Source organism: Gopherus flavomarginatus, chromosome 2 (assembly GCF_025201925.1).
Source record: "Gopherus flavomarginatus isolate rGopFla2 chromosome 2, rGopFla2.mat.asm, whole genome shotgun sequence".
Lineage (NCBI taxonomy): Eukaryota > Metazoa > Chordata > Testudines > Testudinidae > Gopherus > Gopherus flavomarginatus.
The window spans coordinates 61,934,884-61,955,750 of record NC_066618.1 but is presented as its reverse complement, the minus strand read 5'-3'; the positions used below and the strand labels follow the sequence as shown (position 1 = coordinate 61,955,750).

Genomic DNA, 20,867 nt, shown 5'->3' with positions numbered 1-20,867 from the left:
CAACATAGGGAAATTGAGGCTGCTGGGCTTGAGCTGTGACCTGAGGTGGTAAAGGTGCCTGTGGAGGAGAAGCAGGAGGGAAGAACTCCGCTTGCTGCTGTAGCTCAAGGTCACCGTCGGTGAAAGCCAGTTCAGGTGGAGAAAGTGGCAGGTCAAGAAAGGAGTCCTCTGTATCTAGGAGTGGAAAGTGAGGCTCAGGTGGCACTAGAAGGTCACTTTGAGTGAGAAGCTGTTGTTCCTGCTCTCTAGGCTGATCTAAGCCTGCTCTCTGCTCTAGCTCTTTAGTAGGAGAGAGTGACAGAGTCCTGCTGTGTTGAGCCTAGAGGTGCCCTGCAGGGGGTCTGCTGCTGGTGCGCGGGCAGAAGAGTGGCTGGGTGCCGACCCTCTTCGCGGTGCAGAGGCTGATCGCGCTGTCGGCACAGCAGCTATTTTCATCACTAAGGCAGAGTGCACTGGCGGGACCGCGGCTGCTTTTGGTGCTGAAACTGATCAGGCTGTGAGTACTGAAGCCGTTTTGGGTGTCGGAGCCAAATGCGCTGCCGGTACCGCGGCCGTTGCTGGTGCAGAGGAGGAACGTGGTGCCGGTGCTGTAGCCCCTCTCGGTGCCAAAGAGGAGTGAGTTGTCCGCACTGCAGTCGTTTGTGGCGCTGAGGGGACCGAATCAACAGGGGCCTTCCCCGCGCAGGAGTTCTGGTCCCTGCCTCTAAGCTCTGTCAGAGCGGTTGCTGAGGCATTTGAAGAGGCTGAAGCAGCTGTCTTTTGTGCTGTCAGCACAGGGGGTAGGGATCTCGCCGGAGACCCTCTACTCTTGTTAGAGTCTCATTTGAGAGACTGCTTAGTTTCTTGCCTCCGCTCCAGGGAGGGTGGAGCACAGCTCCCCACCAGTACAGATCCGGCTGGGGAGCGTGTGGGAGCGGGTTCTACCTTTCCCGTCTCCGACAGCGGCTTCAGGGATTTTTCCATCATAATGATCTTGAGGCGCAGATTCCTGTCATGATGAGCTCTTGACTTGAGGCTCGCACAGTGAAGGCACTTCGCTGGGATGTGGGTGTCCCTGAGGCACTTTACACAATGAGAGTGGCCATCTGAGCATGGCATGGAGTCCTGACAGGAGATGCATCTTTTGAAACCTGAAGGTCCTGGCATTATGAGTTAGAGATGGACGAGGAGAGTATCTCAATGGGAGACAAGCCTGAGGGTTTTTTGTTTTTGTTTTTTTTAAACTAAGTAACTAACTATGTAACTATACTAAAGGAAGGGAAACAACTGGAAAGTAATTAATAATTATTCCTATGTTCTTTGTTACTGTTTCCTATAAAGATCAGGGAAGAGAAGGTAGCACTGCCCCGAGTCCCGTCTTCAGCCGAGGACGGTTGAGAAGGAACTGAGAAGGGTGTGGGGCGCACGCACTCAGGAAGATTCCAACTAGACGGGAGATACCATCTGGGTGCGTGCACCCCAACCAGGCACTGCTATCGAAAATCTCCGATCGACAGCGCCGGGAAGCACCGTCACCTAGAGTGGAGCACCCAGAGGGACAGCATTTGAAGAAGAACCATTTTTAAATCATCACTACAAAACTAAGCAATTATTTCAAATGCGACAATGAATACCAAATGAAGGAAATTCAATTTCATGTCCTATTAGCAAAAAAGCATCAGTGAAAAGAAAAAAAGGAAAACAAACAAATACATGTAATGACTACAAACTGGGACACACAAGTAAATGTATGTCATTGAAGGTAACGTCAAATTTTTTTTAAAAAAACCCTCTGCTGATCTCTGAAATGTCTAAGCTATTGAAAAAAGTGGTATCAGAGGACCTACTTACTATCTACCCCATTAAATGCTGAATAACCATTGCTATTATTCAGGCTTTGAATTTACAGAACTTAAAAAATGACATTAACCAAGTATTTAAACCACACAACTGTAAAATATGCTGTCGCTTAGAAATAAAATCACTCATCTACCCTTAACGTCCACTTGGGGGAACATTACAGAGAAAGTCACAACAAGGTGGTATCCTTAATACATAATAATGACACATGCAGGAAATGCACCATTATTTATACATGTGACGCGTTGTAAATTGCTTCCATCATCAGAACTAATTGTAGTGATTATTAATGCAGTGTTATGAACTGTCAGAATTGCTGTATGTAATTACATTTGTGCAAATGCTTCATTACCTGCCTAATGAATTTGGCATATATGCACATGTAAACCACTGTTTTTGTTAACATAATGAAGGACATTTTTTTTTGCGCTAAGCTGCTGATGTGGAACTGGTTTGACCTATATTATGAAGTTCAAGCATCCACTGCTGAAAAATCTTTGATCTGGTATATTTTCATAGTCAGCAATAGATGCATATAATGTAAGCTATTTTAATAACAGCTGCACAGAGAAATTATGTCCCACTCCTTCAGTATCTAAGACTGACAGATTCAGAACAATCTTGGTAAGAGGTTACTTGACCACTAAGTCTTACTTTAGTGTGTGCCTCTAAATAGTTGTAGAGGACATTGACACAAATGGTGAGATCTCCAGTATTGAAAGGATATCTTCGATTCCAGCCTTGTGGTCCAAACTTGAGCCTCCCAGCCACACAAGTATGAAAGTAGCACAGAGAAAAGAGTATGCTTTTAAACTCCGTCTCCCTGGAGCACAATTCAAGTGTATCCTGCCAAAGAAGAAAAGCAATGTTTTTATCCAATGACCATTACGTTATAGGCGTAGTTGGCTTACTTGGGCCAATGGGACTACTCACACTTTTGAAGTTAAGCAAACGGAGCAGTGTTTGCAAGATTGGAGCCTAAAGTATTTTTCACTTTATATACTTTTTATTATAGTTAAACAGAATTGTTGACCAGATAAATTATCTTTTTATATAAGAAGGAGCACTGTACTGCCCTTATGGAAGAGGCCTATAGAATTTAGTAGGATTTAACTCAATAAGACTATAGAAATTAAATAAGTTTCTATATTACTCAAAAATCATATAATTTGATTTAGGATATTTTTTATAAAATAGACCACGTTAAAGACAATCTCACAGAGAATGGTATTCCCACTATAGAATTCTATAGAGTAGTTTAAAATTCCATAGAGAAGTTATCATGTGCCTTTTCCAAAAAAAGGTATGTTTGGTAATTGTAATTTAATTGTTTTCTTTAGTCTTCATTGACAGAAACTTGGAAATAGGAGTTTCTGTACAGCTTTTTTTTTTTAAGTTCCTGAGTCAAACTTTAGAAAAATATTTTTCTAAAGTATGATCCTGAATCTACATTCCTTGCACCCCAAACTCTTTTGAATTGCTATAATTGTGTGTAAGAAGCAATTAATGTTAAAATTGATTTTTGATATCCATATACATCTTAGGTATACAAAATTTCTGAGGGCTAAATCTCTGGCTGTCAAGGCAAAACACCTTCCCTAATGGAAGAATGAGTAGGAAATTGTGAGCAGGAGAACATGTTTCCCCCACACAAAGACTGGGAAACATCTCATGGTGGGGAGCATCAAGTCCTATAACAAAATTTCTTCTGGGCAAATTAGTGAATTAAATAATCAGAAATACAATATTGGAGTAGGATTTATGAATCTGACTCGATCTTCCTGACCCTCATATAGAAATCCACACACCACAAAATTTGTCCTACCCATGGCTGGCTATAGTGTAATGAATATTTTTTAAAACTGCAGTTGCTCCTACTGAAATGTCAAATAACTTTACATGAAACATAATAAGGACAAGCAGCAAAGAGTCCTGTGGCACCTTATAGACTAACAGACGTATTGGAGCATGAGCTTTCATGGGTGAATACCCACTTCGTCAGATGCATGCAACGATAAAGTGGATATTCACCCCTGAAAGCTCATGCTCCAATACGTCTGTTAGTCTATAAGGTGCCACAGGACTCGTTGCTTTTACAGATCCAGACTAACACGGCTACCCCTCTGATAATAAGGACAGTAAGTACTTAACTTAGTCTTGATATATCTGCCAAAGAGTCTGTAGTGCAAAAGTTTACCTCAACCACCACTGACTGACAACCATAAGAAAATACAACTAGAGCTTCCTGTTGAAAATCTCACCTTTAGAAATTGATAATCCAGTTCAAATCTTTAAAAAAACAAATGAGCCATATTTTAATTCAGAATAGAGTTAAATTAAAGTATATCTTCGAATTCCAGGATGTCCTGTCTGTACGAGAACTATTTCTTACTAGATGCCTTTTAAACATCCCAGGATGAATTATGGTGTCAGAAAATCAAAGTTGCAATAATTTCTCCTTTGTGCCAGCTTTAAGATTCACATTTCAGATAAACAACCCTCCTAGGCATAAGAGCATTTCTCATTTTTGAAAAAGTCACCATAACTCAGTAATATTTTAGCTAAACAACTCCATGCAACATGCTTTTGCTAAAAACAGTCTTCACGGATATATTTCATCTTTCTGTTAAAAAAAAAATAAAATGCTGTGATGATGTATTATAAACAACTATATAGTTGTACAAAAAAAAATTCCACTATAAAAACTTCCTGCTTAACCAAGAGTACACACAATTATTTCCCCTAGGAATTCTCCATGATCTCCTCCTTCATTTCCTCTACCGCCCTCACATCATAACCACCATTTCTCTGGCCCAGAAAACCTGGTGTGGAGCTCTCTGTATTCTGTGTTGCCCAAAGGGGTTCCTTAGAACAGTGGCACTTAAAATTTTCACCATCATGCCTCATTTTTATCAAGGCAAATAACTTCAGGCCCTGCCTTCCTGTGTGCTAGAGACAAAATTCTTGCAAATCAAATATTTGAATCACTAGAATACTAAAGTACATACAGTTAAAATAGTCTTTATCTTGGCACATTTCAATGAGATGTATGAGCTTGATTCTGTATGCACAGCTTATCCAGTTGTAGAACTGAACTGAACTGAAACTGGAAAGTGATCTACAAGTCCTCCCAGAATAAGGGACTCCAGGAGGAACAGGGTGTCAAGGGAGAAATAGGTTGTGGGGTGGACACCAAGGCATGCTATTCCCCCATTCTTAAGCCTCTTTTTCCCTTACATACAAGGCCCTGAGTCAGTTGGCCATTGCTTCCTGTTCTCTCCTTCCCAGCAGTTTTACAAAAAAATTTTATACAGGTGACTAATGAAAGACCAACATCAAACAGCAAATACCCTTATTTGTATATAAGCACAGGAATTCATAAAAAGGGTATGCAGCATTTGTGCACAAAAACCCACGGTGTGTCCAAGAGTCATTTAGAATGGAGCAAATGTTCATAAACATTGTCTACTCGACCAACTATACTTTTAGAGTAAGGTCAAATTCTTCACTAAGGCTTTTCTTTTGGGGAGAGGTGGGACAACTAATGAATCAGTTATATACATTGTGTTGGGTTTTCTTTTTCTGCAAGAAGGCTTTTTTTATAGTTTCAAAATAGAGTCAAAACAGTTGATTTGCAAAAAAAGGCTGTGATATTACAATCGGACACAAAACTAAGGAAAAAGACCACTCGAACTTGAAGTTACAATAAATAATAAAATTAACCGTAGAGGCTATCAATAAGAGAGTCAAGATATTGCATAAACAATCACTGTTTTCTGTCAGTTTACAGTCATATTGCTGGCTTATGGCATATGCATTAACATCGATGATCAAGAATGTTACAAATATTAACATTAAAGGCAAGTGAAAGAGACGATTCATCTTAAGTATCTAATTCATCAACCTTAGAATTCATCTGTAAGGAAATAAGGGTTTTTGCTTCATCATCATAAAAGAAAATAATATTCACCATATTTAAAAAGGAACAAGACTGAGGTTTAAAAAATTACCTGGAGGTTTCATTGTAGAGATTATTAATAGGTCTTATTGAAATTTAGTTTATGTAGTTTGAGTTTCTATAATTTAGGTGAATGTATGAAAATTAAGAAATATACAACCTTTTAAAGACCCAGAATTGCTGTTACATTGAAATAGATCCCCATTCACATGCCTTTCAATTAAACAATCTACAGTAATACCAATTTACTATCACAGTAGTTAACTGTTTCCCCTATGCCTGAGGAAGTGGTGGAGTGGCTGGCACAGGAGCCAGTCCCACTGTACAAGCTAGATTTTTGCCTGTGGACTTTGCCTTGTACGAGGAGAACTTGACCAGCTGTGGCCAGAATACATACTTTGTGCCACCTGAACTGTGCAAAGTCCCACTTACATACATGCCTGATGCTCAGACTGGCCTTTGTCTGCTCGGCATGTGCATGTGCATGGTATATGTCAGTCACAAGGCTTACATTATGCTGGCTGCCCATTGCCCCAGGGCTGTTTGACACACTAGACAGCCATGCTAGGTGTGTAGAAGTATTGTAGCAATCAGTGCGGAGACTTTTCAACATTTGGGGAATCCCAGAGACTGGGAGACTCTGCAAGTGGCTCTAAGCCAGTTCTTTCTGTAATGTGCTGCTGGAATGAACAAGTATTACATAATATCCATTAAAAAAAAAGTAGGGTGTCCAGATACAGTGACACTCTTAGATCTAATCAAAGAAGAAAACTTCTTCTTGCCTCTTTCCAACATCATATCACCTAACCAGCCTCCCTGCTCCCTCAAATCACCCTCAATCAACTCACTTCCAGAAGAGGTTGGGAAAACAGTTAGGTATGTTCTGAAGATCACCAGATCTAGGCTAGGGCTACCAAGGAAAAAAGAGATGGATGGACACATGGTACCTACTAAGAATAGAGAAGGATACACCACCATGATTTGGACTATAAAATCCCTTTGTGAGAATTAAAACTACTGTTACCACTACTACTACTACTAATAATAGAGGTGGAAAGATTATATGTAGCAGGCACTGTCAGGAATTTGCAGTGGTGGGGAAGCCAGCACAGGTTGGAAGACGTCATGGTAGGAAAGGGGGAGCTGACATGGCACTCTTAGATTGCTAGTTGGGAGGCAGAGTATCAAATGCTGGGCCATGACATTTCTCTGATGTTGAGGTGGCCAACACAGTTACATGTCTGATGTGCTGCTTCCCTGACTGACAAAAGGAAAGCATTGTGTTGGTTAACCCTATACTGCTCTACTACCTAATACTGGGAAATACAATCAGAGATAGTATCTGAAGCACTTTGCCCCATGATGATGGGAAATTGATTACAAGGAGGCAGGATAGGGCAGAGTTGTTACCTTTGTTTTCATATGGAATGGATACCATGACCCCAGCAACAAGCTCCCAGCCCTGGTAGACCAGTTATTTACAAAAGTTTGTAGTAATTAAAAAACCCAAACCCATACATTATGTAAATGTTGTCCTTACCTGGTCAAAGTTGTAGAGGGCAGCATGCAAATTAGCTAGCACCCCAGTAGGGGGTTCACTGGTAATTTTAATTGAGTTTTCTAGAATTCCTTGAGGGATGATGTGTTCTTCTGGGGTTGGAGCTGGTTCAGCACTAATAAAGACCCGGAAATCAGAGTGGCTTCCTTTGCTGTATTGTTCAAGGAGTTTCTCTAAGGTCCCCAACCACTTGGCTACTAGATGAACATTCTGTAGGAAAACATGAACGTATTCACTGTGAGATAAGTATAGGTTTATTATTTCAGAAGTAAAGTATACACTTTAAATAGCTTTAAAAACACTGTTAAGGCAGTTTCATGAAAAGGAACAGGCACTCATCTCCAAATGACATTTCACTATTAAATGAGCTGGTGGTGCAGAAGCAGAAACATTAAAGATTCTAAGAAGGACATCGGTTACATTAGCAGATATTTCACTAGCCTCTGAAGGTTTCAAGCCTTGATTTAGCAAGGCACTAAAACACGTGGTTAATTTTAAGCATATGAGCAATTTCATCCCTGTTCAGCAAAGCTCTTAAGCACATACCAAAGTGTTTTATGGAACTGGGCCCTGTCATGGGGCAGCTGGGCCCTGTGAATAGACTTGGTTCAGCTCCCCTGAGTCAGAGCAGGTGGACCCAGGTGATCCTGTTGAAGGGGGAAGTGCTACACCTGGGGCTATAAAGGCCTGTCACAGGGCAGGAAGAGGAGGAGTGATTGGGACACACTGTGCCTGGGGAGAGGAACCCCAGAGGAGTGGCACTAACTCCTGTGGTGGCCACTGATGTAAGAGGCCAGTTGCCCAGGAAGGTTGCCCTGGAGTTACTATTCCAGAAGAGCAGCAGAGCTGAAGGAAGACTGGCTGAGAAGGGAGTTGGCTGGGACTAGAAAGCTGCCAGAAGCAGGATAACCAGAGATCCTAGGGAAGGGAGTCCATGAAACCCTAGGACAAAAGGTGAGCTAAGGGGCTGGTGTCTTGTTTGTTTATTGGCTTATGTTTGGACAATATACCTAAAGGAAAGGAGACTGTGTGTGGCAGGGAATGCCTCTCAGATATGGGAGAAGCCTTACTGTGTCACAGATGGTGGAGAATGTGGGCATCTCACATCAGCCCCGGATACTGGCGGGGAGGGAGTAAGGTGGCTCTTTGGTGCCCAGTGAAGAGAAAGCTGAGCCCATGACATTGGCTGTCCCATACCACATTTGCATGGGTAAGAGGAAAAATGGAGGTTGCGATCTGCCTGTTGATAACAGGACAGCAGCAGCAGATGGTCACAGTACAGTGGCAACAAGAACAGCAGCAGCAGCCGACCCAGGTTCTGCTCATGTGATTGATGAAGAACCTGAAGAAACAGTAGGAGGCACAGTTCGCCATTAAACAGAGGTGACAAGATGCACCCTTTCAACAACAAGTGTGGTTACAGAACAGTTGGGATAAGGGATGCCGGGCAACATGGTTGGTGATGGAACCATGAGCTGGCTGGCCTCAGGCCTGCCAAAGCAGGGACCAAAACACAATACCAAAGGCATCCTCTGAGTGTTTGAGAGAGTGGCAAGCAACACAGGATGAGAAGGATCAACTTGGGTGGCTCATGTAGCACCATTCCTGATGGGCAAAGCTCAGGCCACTTGCTGAGCAATAAGCAAAGAGCATGTGATCTCCTACCTGGCAGTGAAGGCAGTCATTCTGGATCAAGAGGGACTGGCTCCAGAGGCCTAGAAACACTGGTTTCAGGTAGAACCATTTTCGTGACGGGCACAGCCACGAGTGGTGGCTCAGAAATTACAGGATCTCATGCCTCTGTGGCTCGGCCCCAAGGCCAGCTGGAGAGAGAATCATGGACCAAATTGTCCTGGATCAGTTCCTAAAGATTGTCCCCTTGGAAGCCAACAGCTGGGTGAGATGCTTTCAGCTGGTGTGGGGGTGGAGGAGAGAAAGAAGAAGCTGTTGAATGGGCAGAGGCCTTCTTTGAGGCCAAGGGAGATGAGCAGCCACGGCAGGATGGTAAACTGAGGGGAAGCCAAAAAGGTGGTGGCCCAGGGAAGCTCTCAAAGGGAAAATTCTCAAATGGCCAAAAATGGGGTAATATACAAGAGCTACAGGGGGCTGGGGTAGTTCCACAGTCTAGTGGAAGCCCTCAAAGGTGGTGGCTGAGGGGGACCCTTTGGATGCTTCAGGTGTGACCAGCCTGGGCATATTAGACAAGAATGGTGTGTGATTTTCTAGGTTGTTGGTCTACAAAAGCACCACGAGCTGAAGAGCTGAAAAGCACTACATCGCCAAAAGCTGCTTGAACCTTCACCTATGTCACCTGAGGCTTCAGAGGTATGTCACAGCTGAAACTGGGCTGCCTTCATTACCCCTGCTTCTAGGCCCGAGCCTGTGAGGTGCTGAGCACTCAAATTGCAATCCACCACTTTTCAGCTCCTTCTCTCTCTGTTTTCTCCGATAATACCATTGCTTTACTTAGTAAGAACTATATCAATATTAGCTGAAAGGCACACCTCCTGGTAGATAAGCTTGAATAGCTCACCGGTAAAGCGAGCTGAAAAAACGGTGAAAATGTTATAATTACAATCTCAATTATTTTTTAAAAATATTGTCTCTGTTTCAGTACAGTGCCTGGCACAATGTGGCCCTGACTTCAGCTGGGGCCTTTAGTCACTGCAATTATTTATTTTATTACAAGAACAGCTAAACAGCAACTAATGTTTGCAGCAGATAATTAGGTTGACAACCTGATGCAGTGCTGATGGTGTAAGAATAGAATTGGAAGGAATAATGTGGCTCCCCTAATATCTTTTATTGGCAAGGCCTGGAACCAACGCTTCCAGTAGTGTTTCAGGACAATGTGACCATTACATATATTAGCACACTATAAAATACAATGTAAAGCTGCTGGTCACAGCACCTTGCATTAGTGACACTAACAATCCCAGTGTTCCTGTCAACTTCTGTGGCTGCACCAAGAATGATAGTTCACCAGGGCATTGTAAAGAGCTTTTTGTTTGTTGCAGAGAGTGGATTCTCAATTCACACAATGCTAGCCAAAGCTGCTACTGCTATCTCTGAAGAGCAGCACTCCAGTGCTGATTATACAGCTTCCCAAGGGCTAGCCATTCTAATTTTATTAGACAACTCCATTATGGCCTACTCAATGGAACAAGAGTTCTTAATTATGTAGGAGAAGAGTGTTCCTGAGGACATAATCATGCCTAGCCATAGGGAGCCTTCTTGTATTATCTCTCCTGGCCCTATTGGGAATACAAAGGTAGTGCTTGTAATTGTGAGGGTAAAGGCAGAATGCTATGAACACTCAATATATGTGAACATTTACCTTGTTGTTTACAAAGGCAGAAGAAAAACAAAACAAAATGTTCTGTTTGTAGCCTTTTTGAATTCCACAGAAAGTTGTACCTTGTTGGACAATCCTTACCTTGCAGTTACTTCACTAGCGCAAACAGCCATTCACCTAACTGAGTGCACCACTATCCTCTATTGTGCTGTTTAACACTTACTTGGAGAATGACCCAATGCCCATGTGTGGCAGCTTCCTCTAGTGCCTCTTCTGCCACCATCTCTTGACCTTGTCCTAAAGAGATATTATGGAATTTTCCAGAGTCGATAGTAAACCCAAGTTTTTTGCCTATAAGGGAAGTGATAGGGGTAGGAAACGAACAGAGCAGAAAGGGGAAAAATGATAACTCATTAATTTCACTATCACTGGTGCAATATATATATTAGTTCTTCTGAAGCACTTCACTAAACTCTTACAATTTCAACAAGCGAAACTGCGAGCTCTCAACAGCAGCCTTATTGCTAGTATTAGAAAAAGCCTGCAGAAATCTGTTCCCTTGGTTTTAAGATAATGAACCTTTTGACATTTTGATAGATGTTAGGCATTGTTACTGAGCTTTAGAAACTCTTACAGGGGGTACAAAGCAATTCCTTTATAAAAAAGGAGCAACATGTGGTAGATATCACATCATTTTTTTAACTGATTGGTTCAGTGGGTAAATGCACAAACCTCTCACCTTGTGAGGCCTGAGTTTAAATTGAGCACAGTCAGGTCACAGCTGTATTAACCTGGTATTCTCAGTGTAGTCTGTGGGGAATAGTAATCCTAAGTATAAAGCGACAGTGCTTTACACAATTGAATATAGTTTGTATAATGACCATTATTTAGTCACAGGGGGCACAAGATTACATGAGCATGGAGAAAATTGCCCTCTGGCCCTCATCTAGTCAAAAGGTAGAAAACAGTACAAAAGAAACTTGCATTATGCCAAGCAGAGGAATGTTCAGTCTAAAAATTTCTTCATACTATTGTGCTAATAGCCTTGCACTTTTCATCCACTCCATTTACCACAAATAGGTGTGGGGTGGGGAAACTTTACAACTTAATTCTTTTGTTAAAAATAAACCCGGCCCAACTTTGTCATATTCATTTCTATTCTTTTATGAGGACACATTGTTTTGGTTTTGTTTAAGATTTTAAAATTTAGGACCCAATCCCTACTCCCTTTAAACCAAAGCCCAAAGTCCCATTGTCTTCAATGTCCAGCAGGATTGGGCCTATAGATATTTACTTTCCTTCTCCTGTGCAAGCACAACCTCTATTGAAAACACACTCACCAAGTGTCTCCACATCTTTAAGAGGGTCTACTCCAGGGGAGAGGATGAAAAACACTGGAGTGGCTGGACTGCTGTCTTCATATAATTTTGCTAAGTCCATCCTGGTGCTCTCCACATACTTGGAACCTAGTTTTTCCTCCACAAAGTTTCTATATAAATATAAAGTATAAACTGAAGACACCAAGAATATTCACAATTACAGACTTGGATCCTGAGTTCTTCTCAGACTACATAACCTGCTGCTTCTAGGCTAGTAGCAGTTTCATTAAAGAAAGGTGTCAGGGAAGCAAGCTAAGGGAAGGAAGGGAAGGGCAGCCAGGTGGTAAAGCGGGTACAAAAAAATCTGGCATATGGCTGTTCAGGAAAGGGGACAATGACAATGTGATAGAAAGGCCAGCTAGGCACAGCAAGTAATCAGTAAGGGAATGCTTCTTCCTAGGAAGGTGTGAGCATGGGTAGCATACAGGGGTGCTGGGAACAATTTATATAGTGGGGGTGCTGAAAGCCACTGAACAAAACTTCAAACCCAGTATACAATGGAAACCGCTTCAAGCCAGGGGGTGCTGCAGCACCCGCAGCACCTCTAGTTCCAGCACCTATGGTAGCACAGCTGGTAGGGTTTGGGCAGTCGGGTGAAAGGTACCATTCTTTGGGAGGCAAGGGATTTAAAAAAAATCTCGGAGGGTTTGGATAAATATACTCGGTTGAAATGTTTTGAGGATCACAGATTTTTAAAGAAGAGTGAGATGGAGAATTACCATCCCATGAATCTAACTGCTATCCCTAGAAAAAGAATGAATATTAAGAGAGAAATATGACTAAAAAGTGAGCAGTCACGAAAATAGATTTTTTTTTTAATTATAAATGAGGCCCTCCTTGTGGCTCAGGGCACATGTATAGAATCTAATAAAATCACCAATCTATAAATAAGCCAATTCTCTATAAACAGTCAATCACCCCCATCTGATCCCACCACCTTCTCACAAATACCTGAAAAAGAATAGATAGGCCTATTAGGAATAGATAGGTACTATTGCCACAAAGGCCAATAATCAATCTCAGGCTCTGACTGACCACATAGCTTGTAAATTAGATTCCCATAATTGAAAAGTTCAGCACAGCGGGTTACACATCCAATAAGCCATCTTCACGTGTGGTTCCATGGATACACACAATGTCAAAGACCATACCTAAGAGCATAGGTCATTCTATCTGGGCGCAGTGCCCTCAATATGATAAGTTTCTGAAGATATCTTTTGTTTTTCCATTCCTGTGGGAACTTTTCCTTTTCTGGGCATTCTGAGTCCACCCATTTCTTCCATCTTTTAGGAGACCCTTCGATATCTCTGTCTAACCCTCGGAACTCATCCATTAGAGCAATGGCCTGGAACACACCAAACGGGTGATATGCCCATGACATACAGTTGGGGTGATAATGAAATACATTTTACTAATAATATAGTTGGGGTGATAATTAAATACATTTTACATTTACTAATACTAGTAATATTATTTGACACCTATGGCCTAATTTAAAGCACAATTTATACTTACAGCCTATATTACTAAATGTTTTTTTTTGTAAAAGATTACCCCATTTCATATCTCCGTACAATCTGTTTACAGTTAAATACCCATCTACCATATACTGTAACACATAAGATTAGTTTTTTCTGAGAGTAAGAAACTGTGTGAAGATTAGAATTACGTTCCTGGAGGTATGCCGAGATTATAGAAAATCATTTCCACATGAAATACATATATGATTTTATCATCTCAGGGGAAAAAAATTAAAATGCAAGGACAACTCATTCAATAGCACTGCAAGTTGTACTAAAATTTACTATGGAATATATGACTTTATCTGACATTATTTAGCTCTAGGAAGTCTCCAGAAATAACATGAAATAAAATTTAGAACTGAAAAACAATTCTCCAAACCTACCCTAATGGCACTCCATGACTGAGGAGTTAAAAAGTCAACAGAGCTCTTGTGAGTGTGTTCGACTGCGAATCGAAGCAGGAAATCCAGTTCAAGGAGTTCTATCTCTTTACTTCTCAGCAGAATCTTGACAGCATACAAAATTGAAAAAGGTCATCAGGTTTACTTGGCAGTCACTTGTGACAAAGTATTTACCACTCAACAGACATTATTGAATAGGCAGCATAAAGCACTGAAAATTCTGGTGACAATCTTCTGTAGCTCCAATAGAAGAATTTAGCTTTAGCCAATTATTTTAAAATAATGAATAGAAATATATTATAAGAGAAGTAATGGAGTGAGATCAATTCCTAGACCTCCATTACCCACAAACATTTTCAAACTTAGCCTTACGTTTGTAGTACACACTGCAGAACTTGCCTCAGACTGTTAGACACCAAAATACCCACCAACAACCTCTGAACTAAATAATTTTGAAGAAGTTAAAATTGTCATTATGCTCTATGCTAGCAGTAGCACCCAAGTCCTTTAAAAATAGCTAGATTACAATAATAGCTATGATTTCTGATTCTTTAGCTAGAGTAAAAAGAGTTGTTATATGAGAAAAACAAATTTAAACCATAGTTCTTAAAGATCAGAGTTATTCTGGGCTTTGACTGTATAAGATTTTTTTTTTAAATAGCACTACCCAAGTGGCTAAGGAGACCTGAGTTCCATTCAACTCCTTATATTTATCCTCCACCCCCTTTAAACACATACTGAGGGACAGGAAATTCACACTTGTCAGAGTCATTGTTCTAGGCTCTCTTTAGACTCAGGGAGACCACAATGACTCATTTGGAATGTTTTTTTTGCAATGAGAAGGGGTGGCAACTTTTTTAAACGAAAGCTTAAGTATCTGCAGAAGTTAAACACATCAGGAATACCACAAAACTATATCAGGGGGAGACAAATCTAGCCCATAGGTTGAATGTACAATAAAAATATTGAATTCAAATGTGTCTTTTTAACTACACACTTACCACCACTATCTGTGTTGTCTCTCCTCCCCCTGCACACTGTGAAGAATGGGAATTAAAGTGTATGCCCAAATAAATTTATTAGTCTCTAAGGTGCCATAACGACTCCTTGCTGTTTTGCTGATACAGACTAACACAGCTACCACTCTGAAACCCATCTCTATCCTGAGAGTTAATTCCAGCTGGAGTTCTCCCCAGCTACCCAGGAATCCAGCAATGACTAATTCAATTTCCTAGTGCTCAGATGGACAATACAGCGACTCCACTGTTGGAAGACTACCTCCTATCACCTCTGGAGAAATGCATCAGAAATCTGACTAGGTTCAGGAGATCTTCTCAAAACCTCAGGTCTTCAGGCAGGAACTCTTGAACAAAGGAACTTTGAAATGGATAAAAGACAGCCTGTGACCCAAGAGTCTCACACACACATGCTGACTGGGGGATCAGATTGAAAGAAAGGCAAACGATGTAGGGGGTATAATCTGTCTCACCCAGCCCCAAGATCAGGGGCTGATGGGTCAGGACCTACTTATTATTTACTTGTATCCTACCTGGCCTGAATCTCAGCCTGAAATCAAAAGATATTTTTATTACTTGGAGAATCTCTGCTATAAGTGCCAAATTCTACACAACCGTACCTAGGGAACTGCAAGCAGCACTTCCATAATTTTCATCCCTATAATGTACACAGAGGAGTATAACAACATTTTTAAATGCTCAAAGAAAATAAAGACTTACATAAAATAGCTGTGGAAGTTAATAATAATATTGATATTGCAGTAGCATTCACAGTATGTTAGGTGCTGTACAACCACAGGAAGATATGATGTATCCTCCGACACTGATATTTTCTTGTAAATAAGAAATAGGTAAAATAAACCACACTCCCCACCACTACTGCCTGAATTCCCCCCCGCCCTGCCTTACCTGAAACATTGTCTGGGCTAGGAAGGTGAGTTTATCCTTTTCAAAAAGTCCCTGATTGGTGTAAAGGAAGACAGAGTATGTAACAGCTTCTGTCAGGTTGGTGATGTGCCCCTGCAGATCCTCTGATGATTCAGCCCAAACAATTGCTTTATGAAAGACTGTGTTGAAGGCCTAATGAGATGTAGGATCACATGGTTGTTAAAAGGATTTTTGTTTGTTGGTTTTTAAGAGCTATTTAATAGATCTCCAATGTAAGGCTTTTCAAAGTAAGTGCCTGAGCAGTACAAAATGGAGACACTGCGCAAGATCACGCCCCTCCCCCTGAAAGAGTAGGCTTGGAGAAAGTTTTCTCCAAGGGGGAAGAGAGGGAGGAAAGGGGTTGGGGATTACAAAATCCCAACATTTTTCAGTCTATTCATTTAACTCAGGAGCAAACAATATATGTTAACTGACTCCACCAATCTTTCCCACCCACTGGACATCCTAAAACTGACACATTCCCTCAAAGTGAAAAGCTTGGTGGTTTCAAGGAAGGAGACTTTCCGTCCTCAGCCAGTCACTTTTAGTATATTTATTGTAATACATTGTTTAGTGAATGCTTCAAATCTCTCTATTCACTTGGCCTTGCAGGAAGATTTAACAAAAATAAGGTAAGCATTACTCACATAATCAGAATGTAAACATCTGACAAAAGAGAGTATTGGGAAGTTCAATATTGTGAGGAATCGGTGGGAAAATGCACAACCCTCACTCACACACACAAACACCCCTTAAGTAACAAATATTAATAGCTGATACAAATATAATTGGTTGCTAATTTCTGTAATCAAACCCCCATGCTTGGTCTTTCGTATCACACCAGAAATCAAGCTTTACCTTCAGTGAGAACTGATAGATGGGGTTGATTTTGTCCAGGTCATTAACAACAAAGTAAAGAAGAGACGCTCTCAAAGCCACTGGTCTGTAATGCTCTCGGGCCTCATTAATTTTAACTTCATTTTCTTTCGCTTCAGCTACCTGTAAGATGATAGTTACCTAGTTCATTTTAAAATCTATCATAACTATTACATTGATCTGAATAATTAAGGGCTGATCTAAAGTGAAAAGTTACATTGGCATAGATACGTCTCTCAGGAGTGTGAAAAATCCATACCCCTAAGAGACGTAGTTAAGCTGACCTAACCCCTGGTGTAGACAGTGCTAGGTCAACAGAAGAATTCTTCCATCAATCTAGTTATCACCTCTTGGGGAGTTGGATTACACCCCCTCCCCTATCACTATAGTGTTTACACTGAAGCACTACAGCTGTGCAGCTGTAGCATTTTAAGTGCAGATAGAGCCTAAGTCACATATATGTAACTGACAAATTCTTAACACTGCGAAGTGAGAAACGCAACATGGATACAGCTGATATATCTGAAACAATAAAAAAATGTTTGGCAAAGGTAGAATTAAATTGGACACCCCGCTCCAGGCTTGCTGGTTAGAAATCAGATTTGATTTGATCTTCTTTACTATACATTACTATAATTTTAAAACAGCAGTTTAAGAGAAGTTATTATGTCAGTGGTGTGAGTTTTATATTTGTTTTCTTGATGCAGAAAGGTTGGTTGCATGGCAACACTATAAACTTGCCTTTATTTTATTAAGTAACTTATTAATCAAGCCCATCATCATGCTAGAAGTCTAAGTCCTAAGGTGGATGAACTTGAGTGTCTGGTATTAAATGAGGATTTTGATATAATATGCAACACAGAAACTTGGTGGCTTGATGATAATCAATAGGATATTGTAATACCAGGGTACAAAATATATAGGAATGACAGAGTAGGTTGCGCTGGTGGAAGAGTGGCATTATATGTGAAAGAAGGAAAAGAGTTAAACAAATCTTAAATGAATCACATTGTACCACAGAATCGCTATGGATAGAAATTCATGCTTGAATAATAGGAATATAGCAGTAGGAAAACACTACCAACCACCTGAGCAGGACAGTGATGGTGATTATGAAATGCTCTGGAAGACCGTGTTTTCTATTTTTATAGCACCTCTAATAATAATGGAGGATTTCAACTATTCCCGTAACAAATGGGTACACGTCACCTCAGGACTAGAAGTAGAGATAAAGTTTCTTGACATCATAAGTGACTGCTTCTTGGGGCAGCTAATCCTGAAACTCACAAGGGGAGAGGCAATTCTTGATTTAGTCCTAAGTGCAGCACAGGATCTGGTCCCAGAGATGAATATAGCTAAAATGCCTGGTAATAGCAACCATAGCATAATTAAATCGTTGTGGGGGGAACACCAAAGAAGCCCACCACGGTAGCATTTAGGAAAGGGAACTACACAAAAATAAGGAAGCTAGTTAAATGGAAATTAGAAGGTACAGTCACAAAAGTGAAATGCCTGAAAGCTGCATGGAAACTTTAAAAAAAAATCATAATAGAGGCTCAAATGAAATGTATACCCCAAATTAAAAAAACATAGCAAGAGGACCGAAAAGTGTCACCATGACTAAACAACAAAGTAAAAGGCATGGTTAAAAATTGGAAGTAAAATCCTACTGAGGAAAATAGAATGGAGCAAAAACTCTGGCAAGTCAAGTGTAAAAGTATAATTAGGCAGTCAAAAAAAGAATCTCTGAAGAGCAACTAACAAAAGACTTAAAAACTAACAACGATTTTTTTTTAAGTACATCAGAAGAAGAAAGCCTGCCCAACAATCAGTGGGGCCACTGGACGATCAATGTGCTAAAGGAGCACTCAAGGAAGATAAGGCCATTGCGGAGAAGCTAAATGAATTATTTGCATCAGTCTTCACTACAGAGGATGTGAGGGAGATTCCCACACCTGGGCCATTCTTTTTTGGTGACATATCTGAGGAACTGTCCCAGATTGAGATATCAATAGAGGTGGTTTTGGAACAAACTAATAAATTAAACAATAGTACATCACCAGGACCAGATGGCATTCACCCAAGAATTCTGAAGGAACTCAAATATGAAAATTGCAGAACTACTAACTGTGGGATGGAATTGATCATTTAAATCAGCTTCTGTACCAGATGACCGGATTATAGCTAATATGACACAAATTTTTAAAAAGGGCTCCAGAGGCGATCCTGGCAATTATAGGCTGATAATCCTAACTTCAGTACCAAGCAAATTGCTTGAAACTATAGTAAAAAAAAACCCCTAGAATTATCAGACACATAAATAAACACAATTTGTGGGCAGAGTCAACACAGCTTTTGTAAAGGGAAATCATGCCTCACCAATCTATTAAAATTCTTTGAGTGGTGGTGGTGGTGGGGTGTCAACAAACATGTGGACATGGGATCCAGTGGATAAAATTTACTTGGACTTTCAGAAAGCCTTTGACAAGGTCCCTCACCAAAGGTTCTTAATCAAAGTAAGCAGTCATGGGATAAGAGGGAAGGTCCTCTTATGGATCAGTAACAAGTTAAAAGACAGGAAACAAAGGATAAGAATAAATGGTCAGTTTTCAGAATGGGGAGGGACGAGTAGTGATGTCCCTCAGGAATCTGTACTGGGACCAGTTCTGTTCAACACATTCATAAATGATTAGAAAAAGGGGTAAACAGCAAGGTGGCAAAATTTGCAGATAATGCAAAATTACTCAAGATAATTAAGTCCCAAGCAGACTGTGAAGATTTGCAAAGGGATCTCACAAAACTGGGTGACTGGGCTACAAAATGACCGATGTAATTCAGTGTTGATAAGTGCAAAGTAATGCACATGGGAAAACATAATCCCAACTATATATATAAAACGATGGGACCTAAATTAGCTGTTACCATTTGAAAAAGAGATCTTGGAATTATTGTGAATAGTTCTCTGATAATATCTGCTCAATATGCAGCAGCAGTCTAAAAAGCTAACTGAATGTAGGGAACCATTAGGAAAGGAATAGATAAGACAGAAAATATAATGCCACTATATAAATCCAAGGTATGCCCTCATTTTGCATACTACATACAGTTCTGGTCACCCTATCTCAAAAACATATATTAGAATTGGAAAAGGTCCAGGGAAGGGCAACAAAAATTATTAAAGGTATGGAATAGCTTCCATATGAGGAGAGACTACAAAGACTGGGACTTTTTTGCTTGGAATATGAAAGAGGTCTATGAAATTGTGAATGGTGTGGAGAAAGAGAATAACGAAGTGTTATTTACTTCTTCACATTGCACAAGAACCAGTGGTCACCCAATGAAATTAATGAGCAGCAAGTTTAACACACACAAAAGGAAGTACTTCTTTACACAATGCACAACCTGTGGAACTCATTGCGAAGGGATGTTGTGAAGGCCAAAACTATAGCAGGGTTCAAAAAAGAATTAGATAAATTCATGGAGGATAGATCCATCAATGGCGATTAGCCAAGATGGTCAGGGATGTAACCCCATGCTCTGGGTGTCCATAGCCTCTGATTGTCAGAAGCTGGGAGTGGGTGACAGGGGATGGATCATTGACGATTGTCTGTTCTGTTCATTCCCTCTGAAACACCTGGCATTGGCCACTGTTGTAAGACAGGATACAGGGTTAGATAGACCATTCATCTGACCTAGTATGGCCGTTCTTATCATCTCTAGCTAGTCTCTTAATTAGTCTCAGAGCAGGGAAATAGTGAGGAAAAATTACTTGAAAGCAGGTTTCTTAGATTTTGAAATGATTTTGGATTCAGCCACATTCATATCCCTTTGCATGTCCATGAGCTTTCATACATATAGACCTTCCATTCACTTAAATGTTAGGGAATGGCAGTTCTTTTTGAGAGCACCCATATTCATTTGCGACAAATATGTTTAAATCACAATTCATGCCACTAATGATCATCCTGTTTATGAAGTTTCAGGCATGCAACCAGAGAGCAAAAATTATACCATGTGATTTATGTGGCCAGTCGCACGCCACTAATATAGTCTTTGCATATAAAGCTTTTACCAAACACCTGAGCATGACAGCAA

General features: G+C 40.6%; 1 protein-coding gene across 3 annotated transcripts in view; it reads right to left on the bottom strand.

Moving 5' to 3' along the window:
* Positions 1–20,867, bottom strand: part of DNAH11 (dynein axonemal heavy chain 11) — a 299,093-nt gene that overhangs the window by 25,781 nt on the left and 252,445 nt on the right. For 2 of the 3 annotated variants that reach the window (XM_050938580.1, XM_050938578.1), the window contains 8 exons: positions 16,755–16,895; positions 15,879–16,049; positions 13,936–14,058; positions 13,181–13,374; positions 11,991–12,139; positions 10,874–11,001; positions 7,338–7,565; positions 2,494–2,685 (listed from right to left, as the gene is read on the bottom strand). In XM_050938580.1, the coding sequence (XP_050794537.1) occupies positions 2,494–2,685; positions 7,338–7,565; positions 10,874–11,001; positions 11,991–12,139; positions 13,181–13,374; positions 13,936–14,058; positions 15,879–16,049; positions 16,755–16,895 (1,326 nt within the window). Of the gene's footprint in view, positions 1–2,493; positions 2,686–7,337; positions 7,566–10,873; positions 11,002–11,990; positions 12,140–13,180; positions 13,375–13,935; positions 14,059–15,878; positions 16,050–16,754; positions 16,898–20,867 lie in introns of all 3 variants that reach the window. The other variant, XM_050938579.1, reaches the window with a different exon arrangement.